Source organism: Topomyia yanbarensis, chromosome 2 (assembly GCF_030247195.1).
Source record: "Topomyia yanbarensis strain Yona2022 chromosome 2, ASM3024719v1, whole genome shotgun sequence".
NCBI classification, from domain to species: Eukaryota; Metazoa; Arthropoda; class Insecta; order Diptera; family Culicidae; genus Topomyia; species Topomyia yanbarensis.
Window position 1 is genome coordinate 126845639 of NC_080671.1, and position 21092 is coordinate 126866730.

General features: G+C 37.4%; 1 protein-coding gene across 1 annotated transcript in view; it reads left to right on the forward strand.

Annotated features, from left to right (window-relative positions):
• LOC131681236 (sialin) overlaps positions 1 to 19031 on the forward strand; it is a 44510-nt gene extending 25479 nt beyond the window's left edge. Inside the window, exons 2-4 of the mRNA XM_058961944.1 lie at positions 2951 to 3156; positions 16764 to 17837; positions 17900 to 19031. Of these exons, the coding sequence (XP_058817927.1) occupies positions 2951 to 3156; positions 16764 to 17837; positions 17900 to 18112 (1493 nt within the window). The 3' untranslated portion in view covers positions 18113 to 19031. The remainder of the gene's footprint in view (positions 1 to 2950; positions 3157 to 16763; positions 17838 to 17899) is intronic.
• Positions 19032 to 21092: the final 2061 nt, after the last annotated feature.

The window sequence follows — 21092 nt, forward strand, 5'->3', positions numbered from 1 at the left end:
GAAGAAAATTTTTCCATAATTACTTCTAGGATAATTAGTCACCAAAATTATTATATCAAAAGATACTTTTTTATTGCTCTTCGAAATTGTTAAACCTTTGATGATTTCGAAATTATGTGATCTTGACAGCTAGAAAAGTTTTCGAACATTTACTCCACATTCTTTGACTTCATTGACGTATTATAAAAGAATTGTTATTGTTTGTAGACTGGAAAGGCAACTGTTAGACGACTTTCGTTCCTGAACTTTTAATTACATCAAACTTACATTAGGTTTAAGCATTTTCGAAAAATCAACAATTTTCATCAAACCGCAGTCCTCCACAAACCAAATTTCTAGCTACAGCTCTGCACGTAGTAGTGAGCCCTGAAATCTATTTCGTCGATAAGTTTATACTCAGGATTAATGTCTTCGACAAAGTTTTAAAAAATATCGTTCCAAAAATTTTTGCTGAGTAATTTAAAAACATCATTTCAAAAAAACGTTGTTTCTTGGAAAAATTAAAATCTTTTACTTTAAATTAAAAATTAAAATTAAATACTTTACTTTTACTTAAACGAAGAAGACTTCGTTTACAGCAATTTTCTTCAAATTTCTGCTGATTTGAAATATTCTACGAAATGATTCAAATATTAATACAAATGATTTTTCTAAACATGATGGTACATTAGGTCGTGAAATAAAATAATTATTATTGATTAAGTCGAACCATAAATATTTTTTGCCGCTTAAGGACACTTTGAAACAATTACCCTCCACATACCCACCACAAAATCAACTGCTATAGAATTGATAAAGTTCAACTAATTAAATACATTCAACTTTTCGTCCTGAAATTTTCAGACACATGATTTAGTTGCAAAATGCTCCATAATAAAGGGTGTCCCACATCAAATTCCATCACGGAAAAACGCTGTAGAAAATAACCCATTGGGTATTTTCTATTGAAAATTTGCGTTGAAGTAGTTTAGAGTGTATTGTTTGCACTGTATTTTTATCACTGTCAGATTTTCGAAAATTGGAAAAATGAGCGTTTCCCAAAAAGCAACGCCGTGAATTAATTTTGCGCAAGCACCTGGAAAATCCTCATCTCTCTCATCGGGACACGGAAAACAACTTTGAGTCGTGCAGTCAACAGTGAGTCGTGTGATTAAACGTTACTGTCAAACTCTGAGCATCGTATGAAAGGAGAAATGCAGTAAGAATGGAAGTTCTATTAGAAAAATTTCGCGCTGAATCATATTCAGAGTTGGCAGCACCCTCTCAGATTTTAATGAAACTCTCTGTACATTGTCACAAAAAGCCACTTTACATACTTTGTTTTTCCAAAAATGATCCAGACTGTCTTTTGAAAGAGTCAAACTTTTTTTCAAATGGATATAATCTAAAAATATTGAAAAAATTCTTCATCGACTACTACACTGAAAAAATCGAGTTTAAAAATTTAAAGCCGATTTACAAAAAAAAAACCATCTTCGATTTGGATGAAATTTTTTTTCCAGATAGGTAATTATGTTCCCTACCTGCAATCAAAAATTCAAGTTGGGCACTTTCAAGGAAAAAAAAATAATTTGAAAAAAACTTTGAATTTTTTTTTCAGTGTAATTTGATTCAGAGTCAATAGCCCAGAGACCAGAATCCAGAATCCCGAGGAGAGAACCCAGACTCCAGATACCATAGCCCAGAGTCCAGAGTTCCGAGGAGAGAGACCAGAATCCAGAGTCGCGAGTCATTAACCCAAAATACTGAGGTGATTCTAGAGTCCAGAGTCCATAGCGCAGCAATCAGAACCCAGAGTTCCAAAGCCAGATCTCAGAATCCAGAGTTCAGAGTCCAGAGCGCAGAGTTCAAAACCTCCAGAGCCCAGAGACCAGAGCTCTTATCCCAAAATACTGAACCCAGAGTCCTCAGCACATAATCTAGAGCCCAAAGTCCAGAGCCCCTAATCTAAAATAGTGAGACCAGAGTTTAGAGTCCACATTCCAGAGCTCAGAGTCCAGAATCCAGAGTCCAGATTCGATAATCCAGAGTTTGAATTCCAAAGCCCAGCGACCATATCCCAGAGTCCCGAGGAGAGAGCCTAGAGTCCGGAGTCCAGAATCCAGAGTCCCGAGTGCAGAGTGCATAGTCCAGAGTTTAGAGTCCAGAGTCCACAGTTCAGAGTTCAAAGTCCAGAATCAAGACCCAGAGCCCATAACTCAGAGACCACAGTCTATAGTCCATAGCACTAAATCTCGAGGCGAGAGATCAGAATTCAGAGTTAATCCATAGAGATGCTATTTACGCTGCAGGTGTTACTGTTATTGATGCAGACCGTTGTCTCTTTGTGCACTCATTTTTTCGCGTGTCATATTTTGTCACTTACATTTCATATGACATCGACCGTAGAAAAAATATTGCGCGCCTAGCACTCATCAACTCGTACAGCCGTATGTGGGTGCAGTACATGACAGTCTACCAGAGAGCAAGGTGGTTATTTTTTCGTGGGACGCATAAATGTTTTAAAAAATTATACAACAATTCGTTCTGAGACAAACTGGGCTATCATTGTCAATCATTCTGTCCACAATAACACAATATAAAATCGTCTTCCAAATTGTTGGATATTGTTTAAGATAATGCACAGTTACATGGCAAATGGTCATTAAAGCTTCAAGCGATTCATAACTAGTAATATATAACACGCCCCAAATTCACCTATATCAACATCCCGTTTAATTTGCAATTCAAGACACAACAAAGAACAAAATTAATTACATCATTTGTATGGTACATTTCTCGCACCTCTCTTCAGTTCCATTTTGTTGCTGATTTTAATATGGGTCATCCACAAACTACGTTTCAAAACAGTTAAATAAATGTAATCTCAGAATTAATTTGTTTAGTTAAATTTAACTTTTTAACCTACAATTCTAACAGTCTGTCCTCACAATTTCACGCATCATTCCAGCTCTGGTCCCGGCCCGGTACATTTTGGCCGTACTCGGGTCCATCGCTATGGCCATCATCTACGGGTTGAAGGTGAATCTGAGTGTGGCGATGGTCGCGATGCTGAACCATTCGGCGCTGGCCCACAACGCGCCGTTGCATACAGTGTCCGAGTCGCACACCGCCGAACCGGTCTGCCAGGGAAGCAACTCATCGGAAACAGTGGAGGTAAGCAGATTGTGTTTAGTTTTGCGCATTGCGCAAGTGTAAATGAAAAATATCTTCCCCTCCGAAGAAATGTGACAGATGCAAATGCAAAACCACAAACCAGCTCAGTTAGAGTGTGGCTTAGGCTCAAAAGGGGGCGGCAAACTGGTCCCCCGCGAGCGAGTTTTGGAACGAGCTTCAATTGAGCGGATGCACGTTTCAGATGCACAACTAATTATTTTCTATCAATTTCAACGTGTACATGTAACTTGTTGCAAAATGTCAACCTTGTTCTGAATTTATAGAGAAAGTTTTTGCAAGGTGGCGTTGATTTAAAAGCGAACTTTTGACAAACTGAATTTAGTTTAATTATCTGCATTACACTGGTTTCATTGACTACACAGAAAAATATATTTTGTAATTTTAAATTTATTGTCATGCACATATTTGGATCATGATATAAATGTAAAATTATATTCCACCACATATACACACAACTTGTCATGCTTTTTTCAACGAACTTTATTATAATTTTACACGTTGATTGAAAATTACAGTTTCATTAAACGACAAACCAATGCACTTGAATGTATTTTTCATCAAATATTGTTGTAAAATAGATGACATGTAATATCACACAAACGGACGTGTAAAACCAAATTCTTTTTGATGCTCCTATTGAGTGCATCGAATTCAACTTAATTTTCAATCAAATTTTTAATTCAAGAATTATATGTTTACTTTCGAATTGATTTACATGTTTAAATTTCATTATTTTTTAGTGTGTAATAAATTAAAACAAACCTCAAGGCCGGCGTTAGAAGAGCAGATTTCAATTGGTCGGTGTTAAGTCAGACCGGACTAAGTCGCAAAACATAAAAAATGGGATAATGATAGCACTGGATAAGGAATTTCGTCAGCTACATCCGACTTCTGCCAGATTTGAAATATGTAACAATAAACAAGAGTTATTACAAAAATTAATTTCCAATCATAATGTAAAGGATGCTGCGATTCAAACTTTAAACTCGTTTTTCTCGAAATCAATATTTTGTCACTTAGTCCGCTCTGGCTTAACACCGACCAATTGACAATTGCTTTCACATATTTATTAACCAAATCAAATCAATTCATTATTAGAAACAAATTTTTCCAGTCCAAAAAGTCGATAACACAGAAAAAAAGAGAACGATGATAACACAGAAAAAAAGAGAACGCAAAGACACGCGACTTGTGAATTCTTAAATAAATTTGGTAATAATTATACACGTTGTTTAAAATGAACGTTTCATTAACTATAACTAAAAACAATGCATTTCTATTTAATTCTATTCCAATGCGATTGAAAAATATTTGCCGTGTAATATATGAATAGAGTTTTAAAATCATATATTTTTGATTCTCGAATGACATGCATTGTTTTTCATAAAATTTTCAATCAAATTTTCAATTCAATCTACGTATATTAACAACCGTATTGCCGTTTAAAGTTCATTATTTTTACAATTGGGTCATTAAATGAGAAAAAAAGTCGATTTTTATTACTTACATCGATAAAGCTGATTTTCGTGATTGCAACAATGTTTTTTTCCAACTCAGGAAACGTGAAAATAATATTAAAATTTAAATTAAAGAAATATGTTGACAGTCTGGATTTGACACTATAGGAAGGATTTGACATATCGAATTTCACGACAATTGTGTCCTGTCAGAAAAAAATAGGGCATGTTTTGTCGGTTTTCCCGGAGGGTTATTTTTATTTGACATAAACACCATTCATTGCATATATTTTTTTTCATTTTGGGTGTTGTCCTGATAGGCCAGATGTAAACAACCGCAGTTTTCCTATGTATGGTTGCAAAGTTTACATAAGACTTATTTTAAAGAATAAAAAAAATCGTTTTTACGTATCACAACGAAATTTAGTATAATGACCCAATTGATAGCCAACATATGATAGAAAAATTGAGAAGTTTCTCTACATTGGATCTACAACACAAACTTATATCTGTTATAATAATCTGTTCTCTCCCCGAATCTCATGTTTGGCATGCATCTAAATATAGATCCGATCAAACCAACAATCTCCTCCTAATGAAAATGGGTCGTTCAATCAACTCCGCCTGTCTACTTAACATGCACTGCAGCGGGATTCACATTGAATCTTCGACGGTCATTCGAAATATTCAGTACAAACATACATTCTGTGGCAATCATTCTAGAACGCGCACATTTGCAGAAGACCGAAAGGAAAAATCCACGGATCAATGGATCTCGATCGGGACTGGGTAATTTATTGGAAGAAAGAATTTATTTTTTAATTGAACGTAACTGACCGAATTCGATTCCACTTACCAACTGTTTATTTTTACGAATGATGTTTGACCACGCGCACAGCCCTCGCTAGGCTCGGCTGCATATTGGCGTCAATTGAACGGCGCGAAGGAACTCAATTGTCTGAGTTGGCGTCCGTATAGTTTTCGGTGGTCATGGATCGAAGAAATTTATAGATATGATACGCTCTGGATGACTAGTAAATTCGATGGCCTATCGATCGGTTGTCAAGCTAGCGATAGATCGATAAATTGATATAAATAACATGTTTAAATGACCGTGAAATCTACATTTTCTTACCATTTGAATTGGGCTATTCTAGTATGAACTCGTTACTGTCCAAACGATAGATGAAACTCAATCAAGTAACCGAACGTCGGTTGTCCGCATGCCGTTTAGCCGAACGCTTTTTAGCCGCATGTTATCACGCCGATGCCAAATAGGTAGTTTAGCCACGGCCCTCAAGGGATAAAAAGTTTTGTGCTGTCATTCTTAGAACTTGTAATCTATTCCTTGCACTTTTTGCTTAAGAAATATTTTAATTTGATCAGCGAAGAATTGATGTAAAAAGGCTCAAAACGTTTCGTGAGGTCATTCTCACTATCTATAACCATGTTCGATAAAAGAACAAGTTGAGCGTGCTGCGATTGCATATTGCTCTTCGGAAGTAGAAGAAAAATGATGCAAACTGGCGTCATTTGTTTATCTCTAGTAGGTCAGTAGGTGATCGGTTTTTATGAGAATTTGAAGATTTTTCGTACTATCAATTTATAAAAGTGGGATTGAAAAATTTAAAAAAGAAATAAAAGTCATGTAAGTACTTACCGGACTATTCTTGATAATTTCTTTTTTTGTAAACCAGTAGTATCGCGCAGTATTGGTTTTTCAATAGGTTTATTTGACACGACTCGATGCGTTAGCCAGAGATGGATAAAAAACCAAACCGGTGCGAACGTGCACCGGTGTGGTTCACAAAATTTCAACACGTGTAAACGAATTGTGCACACGCACACCGTGTGTGGTTTTGGTTCCGTTCACACGGTAGCCGAAATCAAATCCGAGACTCGGCTTCTAAAACACAATCGAGTCACTCAGCAACGTTTACATGTGTGCACGAGTTTCAACTCGTGTTGATGTATTTTCAACAGCGATTTCGGTTCGGCTTTAGAAAACCGAACCTGGTTTCTGCACACGGCGCTTCGGTTGATAAAAGAGACAGTAAATAATGTGCAGTGCTGCCGAATAGACAACTGAATTCAATTAGATTAATTGTTCAATGTGGGCAATATCGAAATGTTTGATTCCGGGAGATGTCTGCAGTTCCACAATTTAAGTTCGCCGTTCTAAAAACCAAAATATTGGAGACAGATTCAAAATGGCGACTTTGTTTTGGCTATCATTGGAATTTGGATATTTTTGGGTTGGGAAAGTTGTCTAGAGCATGAAAATTGTTGTCTTCCGCCATTTTGAAACCTAAGTTTATTACGGCAGTCTTTTTATGACGAAAAACGATCTAAAGCGATGAAAATTAAATATTTTTGTTATGATTTGAAATCTAACACTGCTATAAAAAGATTGAACACGGTGGGCTTAAATCTAGCATAGCGGATTTTTCTAGCGTTTTTTTGGTACGACGAAGAGGTCAATAATTCTGATTCGCTGCAATTTTAAAGTCTAAGATTTTGAACCGGCAAACTTTTCGTAGCAATTAGTTGTAACACCACGCAACACAAGTATTTTCATCGGAAAGGATTTCTAGAGGTCTAAAATTTATGCCAGTCGTAATCAGCGCAGTCCTTGTATGGAAGAGAACAAGGTTAAATATTGGTGTTTGCTGCCATTTTGTAATCCAAGAATGTGGGACCGCATAATTTTCGACTATAAAACACCATGAAAAGGTTGTTTTGAATTGGATTTTGGTATTGTTTATCATTTCTAACATATTCCCATAGCATGATTACAGAGAATATAACGTCATAAATAGGCATTCATTTTTAATATAGTTCGACCATCTGTGATATTAAATTGGTGGCGAACACACTTTTTTATTCTTTTGGAGTCATCCGTATATGAATATTTTGCTAGATTTTATGTTATAAATCATTGTGAAAATGGCGCCATTTTGAAGTTCTCAATAGTGTAGATTAACGATTTTTATTCTTTAGGCATTTTTCCGATATCAAAAATACTCTTGCTGCATGAAATTAGACAAAAGACATCATTGAAACGCTGTATTTTGAAATTTTAACCGCACTCTTTGATTTCAAAAAGATGACAGCCAACAATTGTCGACCTTTAATTCTGGTCTGCCATCTTGGATATCAAAATAGCGGAGGTTATTCAGCATACTTTTACCTTTGACACTTTTTACTAGTTTACCATACCAAAAATACCCATTCTTCTTCTTCATATTTCATGTTCAGAAGTGTTTCAGTTCTAGATTCATAATTTTGACACTTCTATAATATAAAACTGAAAGTTTTAAAACTGGAACTTGCCGTCTCTAGCAGCATTTTTAGCGGGCGTTAGGGCATGTTCAGGAGAATTTTATTTTATATAGGAGTTTCAAAGTAGAACTGGAACTGAAAAATTCACATCCCCAGCAGAGCGTTTTCTTTTATAATTTCGAATAGTTTTGTCTCAAAATTTAAAACTGTTATACTACGCCGTTCTATTTGTTGCTAATTTTAAAACACGTTTAGAACTGTGTTTTAAATAAATGCAAAGTTTTCAGCACAGACACTTAGATCCGATAGACAGGGGAAAAATAATTTTGAATGCATTAACGCTGATGGCATGGCGAGACATGGATTTTAAACTAAATAGAACACCCGCTAAAACTGCTGCTGGGGACGGCAAGTTCTAGTTTTAAAATTTTTAGTTTTATATTATAGAAGTGTCAGGATTATGAATCTAGAACTGAAACACTCCTGAACATGCCCTTATGATTTTGAAATTGTGGCGAACTTCAATTTTGTTACAAGTACGATAATTTTGGAAGATTATTTTTCAATTACCAATATAATGATTAATAATATATCACAACGAAATTTGTCTACATTTTTATTAAAAATATGGGCACCACTAGCACACCCGACAAACATTAACACGAATACATAAGCGCAACACAACCGAGGTTTCATATGTTTCATATTTCATTCCATACTCGTGCACCGGTAAACGAAAACCAAAGCCAAACTGGTGTGCTGTGTAAACAAAATTTCGGTTTGGTTTTCCTACCTCGGTTGAACACAACCAAAGCAAATGAAAACTCGTGTGAAGATTCCGTTTTCCGTACCGGTACTCAACCGGTTTTTTACCACCTCTGGCGTTAGCACAACTGAGCCGTGAATGTTGTATGCTTTTATAAAAGGTAAAATAAAAATAACACAGAAAAACCTTGTCTACCAGATCCAGGCATTGTAATTCTCTCTCACTCACGCGAGAAGAAGCTTATCCGAGGTCCAACTTTTCCGAGATGAGTCGCAAAATTCTCCGTCTCCACAAATAGCGTGAGAATGATTTTCTGGATAAAATTTATTTGACTTTTTCCTCCTCACCGGAGAAGGTGATAAAATTTTAATTTCGTGGAAATCAATAAAAACTTAAAAAATACACTTAATTACAAAGAAAAGCGTCAAAGAAATATGATAGACTTGTTTTTTCGTGTTTTGGAATAACGACAGGAAAGCAGCGAGCGAAAAAAGGATACCATGATAAAGTCATTCTCCGGCTGTTTTATTTATCCGGAGAAATAACACGTTGTATTTATCCGGAGGAGTTGTGTGAGTGCCAATAACTTTTCGTGTGAAAATGTGAGTTTTTATTGTCGCAGTAGCAAACTATCCGGGCGCATTTACTCATTGAGCGATAAATGCAATGCGTGACCAGATCTTGCTGCGCAGTTTACTGTTGCGTGTTGATATTTTCTTGCTTGGCGGTGAAGCATTAGTTGCATTATCCACGACATTCGGTCTGTCTGCCTGGCCCACGTCGTCGAGGTACTTTTTTGTTGGTCACGGTTGTCGGTTATATGCTCTTATTTGTTTCTTGTTCTTACGGGTCGCTGTTGCAAATCCGTCTCCATAGGCATTTGTTTCGTTATTAGCGCCATGCTGGTTGTTGGTTTGGATGCACTTGACGTAACCGTTATCACTTTGCTATTGGTTGATTGGACGGCTGTTTGTGGTTTATCTGAATGTACAGGTGACTGATTGGTGTAGTTTTGAGTAGCTACATCGGCGCTTGTTTTACCATAATGTGCCGTCTGGTTACAGAACCGGCATGTAGTGGTCTGCTAAGGGTAGATATCCAGCGTTGTTTACTTATAGACTACGCCTTCCCTCAGTGATTCGATAGTCAAATAAGAAGGAACATTGGAAACACTGTTGAGGATAGCGGTGAAAAAATCCATTCCAATTGCAAGTGGCATTCGTATCAGATTCCACTTCTCCTTATTGCGTCATAATTCGTTTGAAGTCATCAATTTTAGTCTGCGGTGCAAGGTCGTGAATCATTGTCCATGTATCATAATTCTAATGTTATTGCATTCGAGGTTGTTGCATTTTGTTCTTCGCAATAAAGTTTTCTGCTTGGGCTAAACTTTGAAACGTAAACAAAAGACTGTTTTTAACGTGATGTAGCTGAATGTAGGTCACTTACGCAAAAAGGTTCCTTTTTACCAAGAATAGGCTCATTTTTAACTTTTACTAGTTGTTCCACCTCTTAAAATGTGGATCTAACGCGAATTTTCTTAAAATCGATCGAAATTTTATTTTGTTATAGTATTATACTGCCGTTATAAGCATATTTGTCCCATGTTCTATGGGATTCCCTATATACATGAGACAATTATGCGTATAACGGCAGTATAGTTATAATATAAACACTATTGTTTTCTTTGGATGACTCAATTTACTGCACATCGGGGGACAAAACTACAATACTCTTTGTGCACACGTTATCGAACAAAGCGATGGCTTGCTTCACTGATGTCTATAGTGCTGAGATTTTTTGTCTCATCGAGCTAAGAAGATAGACTGATTTTTAGAGTGATTGCATAACCTCTCTAAATAAGAAAGGCAAAAAAATCAGAAAATTTCATGCGTAATCGTACTCTTTAACTCATAACTCCGAAATCAGCACTGCGATCCTAATGAAATTTGACAGAAGTTAATGAGGATACTATACTTTTCATTTGAAACCAAGTTTGTGGAAATCTAGCCAGCTATCGCAAATCGTGGAAATAAAATTACGAATGTTGTCTAGTTAGTGTGTAATATATGTTGGAAATGAAGTGTACAAAAAATTGAAGAGTTGTGTTCATGACACGACCAAAGTTACGTTAAAATGTAGCTTTTTTCAAGACCGTACAATATAATACGCGAATGAATTTTAATCTATCAAACCTATCGACCCATCTGAGCACTTGAGACTTTTTTTTAATTTTATTCTGAAAATGGTGTTACATCATAGTAACTGAACCTCGTGCAGATATTTCACCGCAATAAGTAGGGATCTGGACAAAATGGCTCAATTGGAACGGCCCTATGGTTTGCTGGTGACCAGTTAGCCGAAAACCAGGTTTCGACGAAAACCAGTTTTCATCTATGTGATTGAAATTGCCCGCTATAGTCTTCAGTAAAACCATGCCACGTCATATTCGAGCTTAAGGGAGTCTCCCGATCCGAAGAGCATAACAAAACAATAACACTTATATATCGGAGTATAAACTAGCTTTGCATTGTCACTCATTGTTTACGTCTCATACACTAGGTAGAATGACCGAAATTTTTCTTTTAATAGAAAAATAAGCACACGGGTAGACTTGATTGCATGCCTCACTATAGTAGCTGAACAATTTTTAGCTCCTGAGCTGAGCACGATATTCTTACTAACATGATACAATAATCTTTGTACAACGGAACGAACAAAACGCCTTTTGCTTGATTGATGTCTACATCACAGTGATTTTTTTGCTTCTACTTTATGTGAGATGAGAAGATAGACTGAACAGTATCATTAACTGTGCTCCAGTACACGCTTCTTGCTCCCAGTTGCTCTGCAGCAAACAGAAGCCAGAACCAGGGAAAAAAGAGAAGAAGAGAATATTTCTCTTTTTTTCTCCCTTTTTGCTCCGAAATATTTCCAGTTCCTCTCTGTTGTGGAACAGCTCTATTATATCCTGGTTATAGAGTTCTATGCAAATCATTTCACTCACACTAATTGGGGGTTTGTTTTCCTCCAGCTGTGATATATAAAACTGTCATCCAATTTGAACATTTGAAATAGTTCGTCTAAAGTATTAATAATGGTGTTGAAATGCTCTATGTCGCCGTAAAACTTATTCCGGAGACATACAATACCGGTTAGTCAGGTTCCATCATGAAAATAATCCGACCGAAAAGCTATTTTCGATTTGTTGTCCTCCACCTATGACAGATGGAGGAAAACAAATCGTTGAACACCACACTAATACAGTTACAGATTGCCAAGTACTCTTTTATTACTCTGTTCGATGATAAATGCTGTTTTACACAGCTTATACAAACCATACCATATAAATTTGTACCTCATCGGTAGAAATCCGTACCGCAACTGCACAACACTAGATTCCACATTTACATAAAATTTCTTTTGGAAGAGGATTTTTCCTTGCAAAATAACAACAAAATCAGGAGAGGTCTTCACTTGTATCCTCCCAAGTGTACATTTGAGTGCTGAAATAATTAGAGCAATTAGATGTTGTAATAAGATCCCATTTTCATGTTACGCACATTTCAGGGGACCTTCTCCTGGATTCGGCGGAAAATCGAAGCAATATTTGAGAATTTTTTGTGGAAAAAATAAAAGACACACGAACTTGTGCATTTGATATTTTATTCGTTAATTATCGATAAATTGAAAATGATTTTTTTTTCTTCGAATATTCAAAATGGCAGCTTGAAAATGGCGTTTTTCTCAAAACCATGTTTTTTCTTCCAACGTCAAGCATAGGGCTTGTTCTATTGATTTGATTTCCATTGTCTAAAAAATGTTTAGAAGACCATTCTGTATGACTAATACCTCACATTGGCATGAAAAATGATTTATTTATAATTTTTAAACAATATTACAGTAAAAGGAGAGCCGGCTTTCTTCATCGTCTATGCAACTGGTTTTCTTTTCATCTAAATTTATTGAAATTAGGTGTAAGTTATAGGATATTTTATATATTTTTATAAATTATATCTATTTTTCAATTCGGTTAACTACAAGAAGCCCTGCACTTGGCGAAGAAGGACGATGTTTCGCGCACAGAGGCCGACAAGATTTTGAAGCCGCCATTTTGAATTAAAACAAATCATTTTCTAATTATCAATAAATAACGAATAAAAGATCAAAATCAGAAGTTCTTATGTGTTTTCATTTTTCCGTCAAAAATTCTCAAATATTTCTTGATTTTCCGACAAATCCAGGAAAAGGTCCTCTTAAAGTTAAGAACACTGAAACAAATGTTAAAATCAGTTTTTTACGGTCTAATTCGAAATCATGTCAATATTGCACAGTGGTCCAGTAAGGAAATTTAGCAGGAATTTCAATTTTTTGTTAAAACTAAATAAGTTAGCTTTATTATATGTTTAAGAAAGTTATTGTACTTTGTAAATCCCTTCTTTTCATTTAAATAGAAGCTAGGGTGGTTCTAACTTCAGCAAAATCTAAAATTGAACTGTTCAACGGCTCTAGATAGAGCTTTATTATCTTCAACAATGTTGTAGAACAACACATTTTGAAACGAGTTCATAGTCGTTTCATAGAAGCAATAGTTTTAAGTAAATTTAGCCTACACGTATGCAACGTGGAGGACAGTGCTCGAATCGCAAATATAAATTTTCGCGTAAGTGTAATGTGGGAGAAAGGGGGGAAAACTAATATTAACCAGTTGTACCGGAAACCTTGTTTTTACAACAAAATATCGAGTAGAGGAATAAAATCAAGCAACCGGAAACACAATCAAACCGGAAATCTGTTTAGCGGGAAAATCGAAGAGAAATTTAGCTGGTAGATCGTCGTTCACGGAAGATCGGCTCTTTCCCTTGCGAACCGCCGAGTGAACAACAGTAAATTTTTTGTGCTGAAAAAAGTGCAGTGAGAGAAGCTAGTTATTTAGCCCGAAGTAGGAGATAATCGCTTATTAAAAAAAAGTCTTCTCTTTGATAGTTTATATTTGATAATTTCAGAGTTTCTTTTCGTGATCAATCTTTTAAAAAGTCGTGAGTGAGTTTAAAACACAATATATATTTGAGATGTGAGTAATTTAATTTCTGAAATAAAAAAAAAATGTAATTTGTTATTAATTGCTTTAGGAAAGTTTAGGTAGAGAGTGAGTTGAAAATAAAGAAGAATAAAAAAAAATAAAGTGTTTAGGAATCGAGAATACTCAGGTAAAGTGGGAGAAAATATTTGAAAGTTCGTATTCTAAAATTTTGGTTGTTCCACAGCGGCCACGTTGGTGGTCAACATCGTTGGGTTTTCCGTTTGTTTATTCGCTGGTATAAGGACCTACTAAGTACAGGAGTGCAACGCAACTTCACCCAGCAGGGCGGCGACGGACTAATTCTGCTATTTCTGGTGAGTGCAGTGACCTCGGGTATTCTTGGCAATCCCCCGGATGTGACAATCGCCTCGTGGCTGCGTGCTACTATTGGCACATCTGGAGTGCGTTGGCTGCAATAAAAATCTCGGCCTCGCGGCACCACCCGCCATTTCCGGTTGCCACGAAAGCGAGTCGTGTTCAAAGGGAAAGATTTTCCCCAACGCCAGAGAGATTCGCCTGCTACTCACGCAGCTAACAGCCCAGAAGCGACCCTGTACCGCGTCCTCGTCGTGCGACCACGTGTGCAATCCTTGGTGCACGCCATCAGCGCCCGCAGTGCACCGGCTGTCAAACGCCGTCCCCGCCGCAGCGAACAGCATCAGTTCCGCTTCGCACTGCTCGAAATCATCCAACCGCAGCATCAGCAACAGTGAAACCAAAGCAGTACGCTTCGCCACTATCCATTGGTGGCCCGCATCGACCGCCGTACAAATCGTCCGTGGGCGAACCGAAGCAGCACGCTTTGCCACCACCCACTGGTGGCCCACAGTGAACACAGCATCGTCCGTCGAGCATCGATACGGTGCAATTTACCACCCACCCACCGGGTGGCCTACAACGAACGCCTCGTCGCACATCGTAGCATCGAACCAGCATCGCCGGTGGGCAGCGAATCCATCAGCACCCGACGGTGAGCCGAAACCATTGGCATATTCACCACTCGAGTGCGAACCAGGTAACCGTTCCAGTGCCTGTAAGTACGACCAACCACAACCATACATACGAACTTTCATAGTGCGCGTTGAGAGTAGGGAATTGGAAACAGCGTTGCCAACATTTTTTTCAAAAAAACTGGAACCTTTCTAGAAAAAAAACTGGAAAAAAACTGGATGCTCGAAAAAACCTACTATACTCTTGTTATGTTTAAGTCAACGATTCAATGAACGTAATTTTAAGTAAACACGTATGTTCCAAACCTTTTATTGCAAATTTGAGTCAGTTTTTGATATTGTTGTCCAAATTTTAAAAAATAGAACATCTGACTTTGACTGTAATTCTAATAGTTACAGTCGAATTTTACTGTTTTGAAGATTTTCAATCTACACAAAATCCACAAAATCGTAAATTTAAGACCCTTTACTAAACTTGAGAATGCGCTTAATCCTTTCTTACGATACTATAGCAACTAGCTGCGAATACAACAAATGTTCATGTAAATATTTGACACAATGTACTGTCACCTTTATGTTTGAGTAAAATTCATTTGAAATCGTATCAAAATGTACATTCTTGTACCGTTTTACTCACAAGTAGTATAAAAAGAGTTCAGGTCACGGTGGATTTAAATCTTATTCTGCGGCACTCTGCATCATCCCATCGCTTGCTTGAAAATTCTGTGAATCGAGTTACAATTTGTGAGAAAGAAAACTAAATAAATGAATATTAAAAAAACTGGATAAAACTGGCTAAAATTTCAAAAAACTGGAAGATTTTTCCGATTGTCTGTTTGACTGGATGTTGTAAAAAAAACTGGAAGAATCCAGTTTAAACTGGAAGGTTGGCATCGCTGATTGGAAATTGTAAAGTAGGGTAAGAAGTGAGAGAGAGAGATTAGGCCCCGCACAGTTCGGGAGAAATTAAGAAACCAAGGTTAGATGACGTCACGAAGGTAGGATAGCGATAGGAGAGAAACAGGAAAATAAACTCTGAAACGATATTAAAGTCGACGAAATTTGCAATTAAAAAATAAAAGGGTTTAAATAAAAAGTTTCTCTAGACTGTTTTAAAGCAAGATAATTGGAATTTCATTATTTTGGAAAGTTTTGGGAATATTCGTAAAGACTGGTAGGAATAGGTATTGGGAGCTTTGGAGTGGGAGATGAACTGGAGGCGGATTCTGCGGTAGGGTTAGGAATTAAAGCTAGCCAGGGCAAACTGATCTGTAATCCCGGCAGACGACTTCGTCGTCTGGCGCATAAGCCGGGTATTTAGAGGCCCTACCAGAAACCCCCTTACAATTTTAAAAATAGTTTTTTTGCTTTTCGGATTCTCCTCATCAGTAACTAACACCATCTTGGTGTTAGATAGATGATAAATCCAAACAAGTACTAAAATCGGCATTAGTTAGACACTCAATCCACACAAGTTCTGGTTTGCTGATGAGAAAGTCTCGACAAACATATGATTACGGCCTAAAAACCAACTGTCAAAATCCACTTTGAATGGAAATTCCAGACAAACCGTTACTGGTCGAACACAGTTCACAACAGTTTATGAAAGAGAAAACTTTTCTCTTTCGTTTACTACCAACATCTGTGATTGGCGTGTAACGGTTTGTCCGGAATTTCTATTCAAAGTGGATTGTGACAGTTGGCTTTTAGGCCGTAATCATATGTTTGTCGAGAAATGGAATCCAGAAGTGTTTTTTTTTTGTTTTCGAACCAAAATGTCTGACACGATGCAAAAAATAGGAGGGCATAATACCATTATTAGTTTTTTTAACGTTTTGGATATCAAACTTTGTGTTCGCGAGGGGGGGGGGGGGGGAGGTAGCGTTCAAAATTTTCCTAACGCATAAAAAACGAATAATTAAAATTATCATTTGAAACTTGTAGCTAGCAATTAGTATTGAAAAGCGAAAAAAAAAACGCTATCCTTGGCTATTTTTTAATATAAAACATCAAACTAATAGAAACACTTATGGTCTCCCTTTTTGCAGGACGGCCCCTTCGTCTGGAGTGAACCGCTTCAGGGAACTATCCTAAGCTGCTACTTCTGGGGCTACTTCGTGTCGCAGATTCCCGGTGCCCGGATTGCGGAAAGCTTCTCTGCCAAATGGGTCATGTTCTTTTCGGTGTTCATCAACGTACTCTGCACCCTGTTGACACCCATCGCTGCTGAACTGCACTGGGGTGCCATGGTGGCCATGCGTATCGGCGAAGGAATCGGTGGAGGGGTAACCTTCCCAGCTATGCACGTCATGTTAGCCTCGTGGGCTCCGCCCAATGAGCGGTCGGTGATGTCAGCGATCGTGTACGCAGGAACTGCTTTGGGTACGGTAATTTCAATGCTGATGGCAGGTGTGTTGGCTGGCAGCATAGGATGGGAATCGGTGTTTTACGTAATGGGAGGACTTAGCTGTCTCTGGATTGTTTTGTGGGTCTGGCTGGCTCAGGATACACCAAATAAGCAGTCTCTGATCAGCCAAGAAGAAAGAACCTTCATTACTTCGTCTCTCGGATCTGAAGGATCAGGACACAGTGGACCGAAACCGGCTGTACCGTGGAAAAAGGTTTTCACATCTGGTCCCTTCTATGGAATCCTGATTGCTCACGTGTGCAACAACTGGGGCTGGTATATGCTGCTGATCGAGCTTCCGTTCTACATGAAACAGGTGCTTCAGTTCAACATTAAGGAAAATGCCGTCGTCACTGCCCTTCCGTTCCTTACGATGTGGTTCTTCAGCATGGCTTTAAGCAAAACTCTGGATGCTCTACGTGCTCGCGGAAAGATCAACACCACAATCGCTCGAAAAACTGCTACTCTGATTGCTTCCGTTATTCCAATGTGCTGTCTCCTGGCCTTGTGCTACATCGGATGCCAGCGTGGAATTGCTGTTGCCCTGATGACCATCGGTATTACGTCGATTGGTGGCATGTTCTGCGGCTTCCTGTCTAACCACATTGACATTGCACCAAATTATGCCGGTACTCTAATGGCCATCACCAACACGGCTGCCACTCTGCCGGGCATCACTGTACCCATTTTTGTCGGTCAAATCACTCATGGAAACGTAAGACGCGCATTAGTAGAGTTATAGTGCCATCAAAATTATTCCTTTTTCTGTACTTCCAGCAAACCATCGGAGCATGGCGTGTCATCTTCTTTGTGACGATCGGACTTTACATCATCGAGATTCTAGGCTACAGTTTCTTGGGCTCCGGCGAGGAACAATCATGGAACAAGGGCGACAAATCCACCAATAGTGCAGTAGAAAATGGCGATGCCGAGGCAACCCCACTCAACAGTAAGGAATTGAAACCGACCTACACGAAGCAGGCTGAATAAACACGACAAGTGAACTAACTCAACAAGTAGGCCATTATCTACCACAATGTCAAGCAAGCGACAGAACAGGATTTCAGAGTTTTATTTTTTTACTTGAGATTTTATTTTACCGTACTACAACAGATATTACGAATGATAACAATAGGATTGCTTAATTTTGAAAATAGGTACTTATTTGTAGTTTGTAGGTACTTATTCGTAGTTTACTTAAAATGCAGTTGGAATTCAATTTTATATTATTTTATGAATAGGAAAAATGATCTAAACCAAACAAAACTTATCGTTATCAGAGATATTTTATTAAATTACACGAAATCCTTACCGCTGAACTGAGCAATTTCTTTATTTAAACAATAGCACTTACAGTTCTTTTGAAACGTGAAGGAAAAGACCAAAATAGACATGTTTTCAGTTATAACTCACAAACAGCAGCAAATAAGCGCAAACTGTACTTCAGAAACAATTGATAGAGACACTACTAAACGATATGTTTCAGATTAACATAAGATTTTCGAATGCACAAAAAATATAGAAAATCTAGAATACTTGATGCTGATCCCAATTGAAGAATCTTTATGTGAAGTAAACTGAATGCATTTAACCTAAATCCAGGAGCGATAGTGTTATAGTTATCACTGAAAAAGAGACACGGACATGTTTTAAATACAAAGTTTAGATATTATAACTAGAATTAACATACACAGAAAGTAGACAACAAAACTCAATTGGAACATTTAGCTAAATCGAAAAGAATCGAGTACCAACTATTGATGCAATTAAGCATAAACATCAATGTAAATTATGAAAGTGAGAAAAAACACATAAATGTATGACCTCATGTTGTTATATAGCAAAGAATCATTTATATATGATCTGTCAATAAAGGAAACTGAAAAATGTGTACTTTTTGCTCTTATGATTGAATAATCTTACATTAATTTGGGATATTTTTATTACTATGCTATAGAAGGTAATGTACACTTACCATGAATATACCTTCAGGAAGTCGCGCAAATGGCTCACTGAACGAACACCCGCTGGTGTCCAAAGACAATTTCGTTAGATTTTCAGAGTGACGTGCACTCAGTGCACTAGCGAGACTGCCGGAAGGTTGTCATTTTCACCTAACTATGATCTTCCGTGAAAGAAACACTTTTAGGTTTCTGTGCGACAACTGTGCGTGGGGTAATAATAAATTAACAGATAATTTGATTGTTTTAACCACTAAGAACTGACAACCAAACCATGTTTTCAATGCGCGTCAGAAATAAAACCACAGAGAACAGACATATAAGCTAGAACAAAATTTCCCGAAAAACCACAGACCACATAGGTTTGTGAATCCCCCTGGTAGCCAAGTTTGCATGCAAAGTCCGCAAAGCGATTGCTGACCGATCGGAGCGCCGGATAGTGACAAGTTTCTATGGTTGTTATTGTTATGATAGCAATTCAACCACAAGATTTATTCAGCCTATAGCTTTAAATTCAAAGTGATGGTATATATATATATATATATATATATATATATATATATATATATATATATATATATATATATATATATATATATATATATATATATATATATATATATATATATATATATATATATATATATATATATATATATATATATATATATATATATATAAATCCATTGCATTTAACGTAAGCAACAATTTATGGAAGAAAGTTCATTGAAACCGGAGCATGCCCAGGCAATATGTTCTATATCGTGATAACCATCGCAGATACTACTATTCGCGAGCCCAATATATCAAAGATGAGCGTCCGACAGGTAGTGATTGGCCATGAGCCGAGACACCAGTGAAATCCCGACCCACATCCACTCCTCTAAACCCAGATTTCGTTAATGCCATCGGGATAATACAATATAGCCACCATTCTAACTCTCCATTGCTTCAGATATTTGCCAACTTTCTAGCGACCTCTGACGAGAGTTCTACGCAACTCTCAGTAGTATCGCGTGGTAACTGCTCTGGGTAGCCGGCTGCCGAGAATTTATGATAGATTTATCGTTTATTGAATTAATTTTGAAATTCTCAATTTGTAAAAAAAACTACCAGGGGCAGCCCTATGGGGTTGCACGAACTGTAGACGTAGGACTATACTACTTAATGTAAAATATTTATTTTCTTAGTACCTAGTGTGTGGGAAAAAAAACACCCGGACCGGTGACGAAAAATCAAATTTTAGACAATATAATCACATCTCATGTATAGACCAAGCTTTCTAGTTGCTCTAAAACAGACCTTAAATTTCCAACCACCCAAGGATAACCCCAAGTTTGTAGATGTGTTTCAATGCCACAGGATTGTAAAATGGTTAATATTATATCATGAAAATTCAACTCTTCCGTGACCATTTTTTTGCCTGCAAAATGCCCTGTGTGTATGCAAAGCTCATGATTTGCTGGGATATCAGCATTGATCGGAAAATGCTTTCCAACGCTGCGCATTGCATACATACAGGACATTTTGCAGGTCACCAGAAGCTGTTCATTTTACCACTGCCACATGTCCATTTTACCCACTCGCTATAAAAATGTCTCATTTTTGGACATGTTTAGAAATCAAGAATCATGTTTGGAAAAATGTGTTTATGACGAAGTATTTTTACCAGATATGTACAAAACATGTCTGACATGAAACATATAAGGTGATCGTAATATCTCATTCACTTATTAGTTAGAAAATAATGACTTTGCTTAACGTGTTCATTTTACCGCCAGTTCCCCTACCTACCAACACATTCGCCCCAAACATTGAACCCAAGCGCACAATGCAAAATGAGTCAACGCTGATGATGATGGGTAGAGCGAAAGAGACAACTAGTACCACCACTACACTATTAGCGCATTTCACCAAAATTCCACGCGGCCTTTCCCGGTTGAAAGGAACGGCCGCGCTCCATGAAACACCGCGCTGAGCCAATCTGTCATAATATCGTGATATTGCAT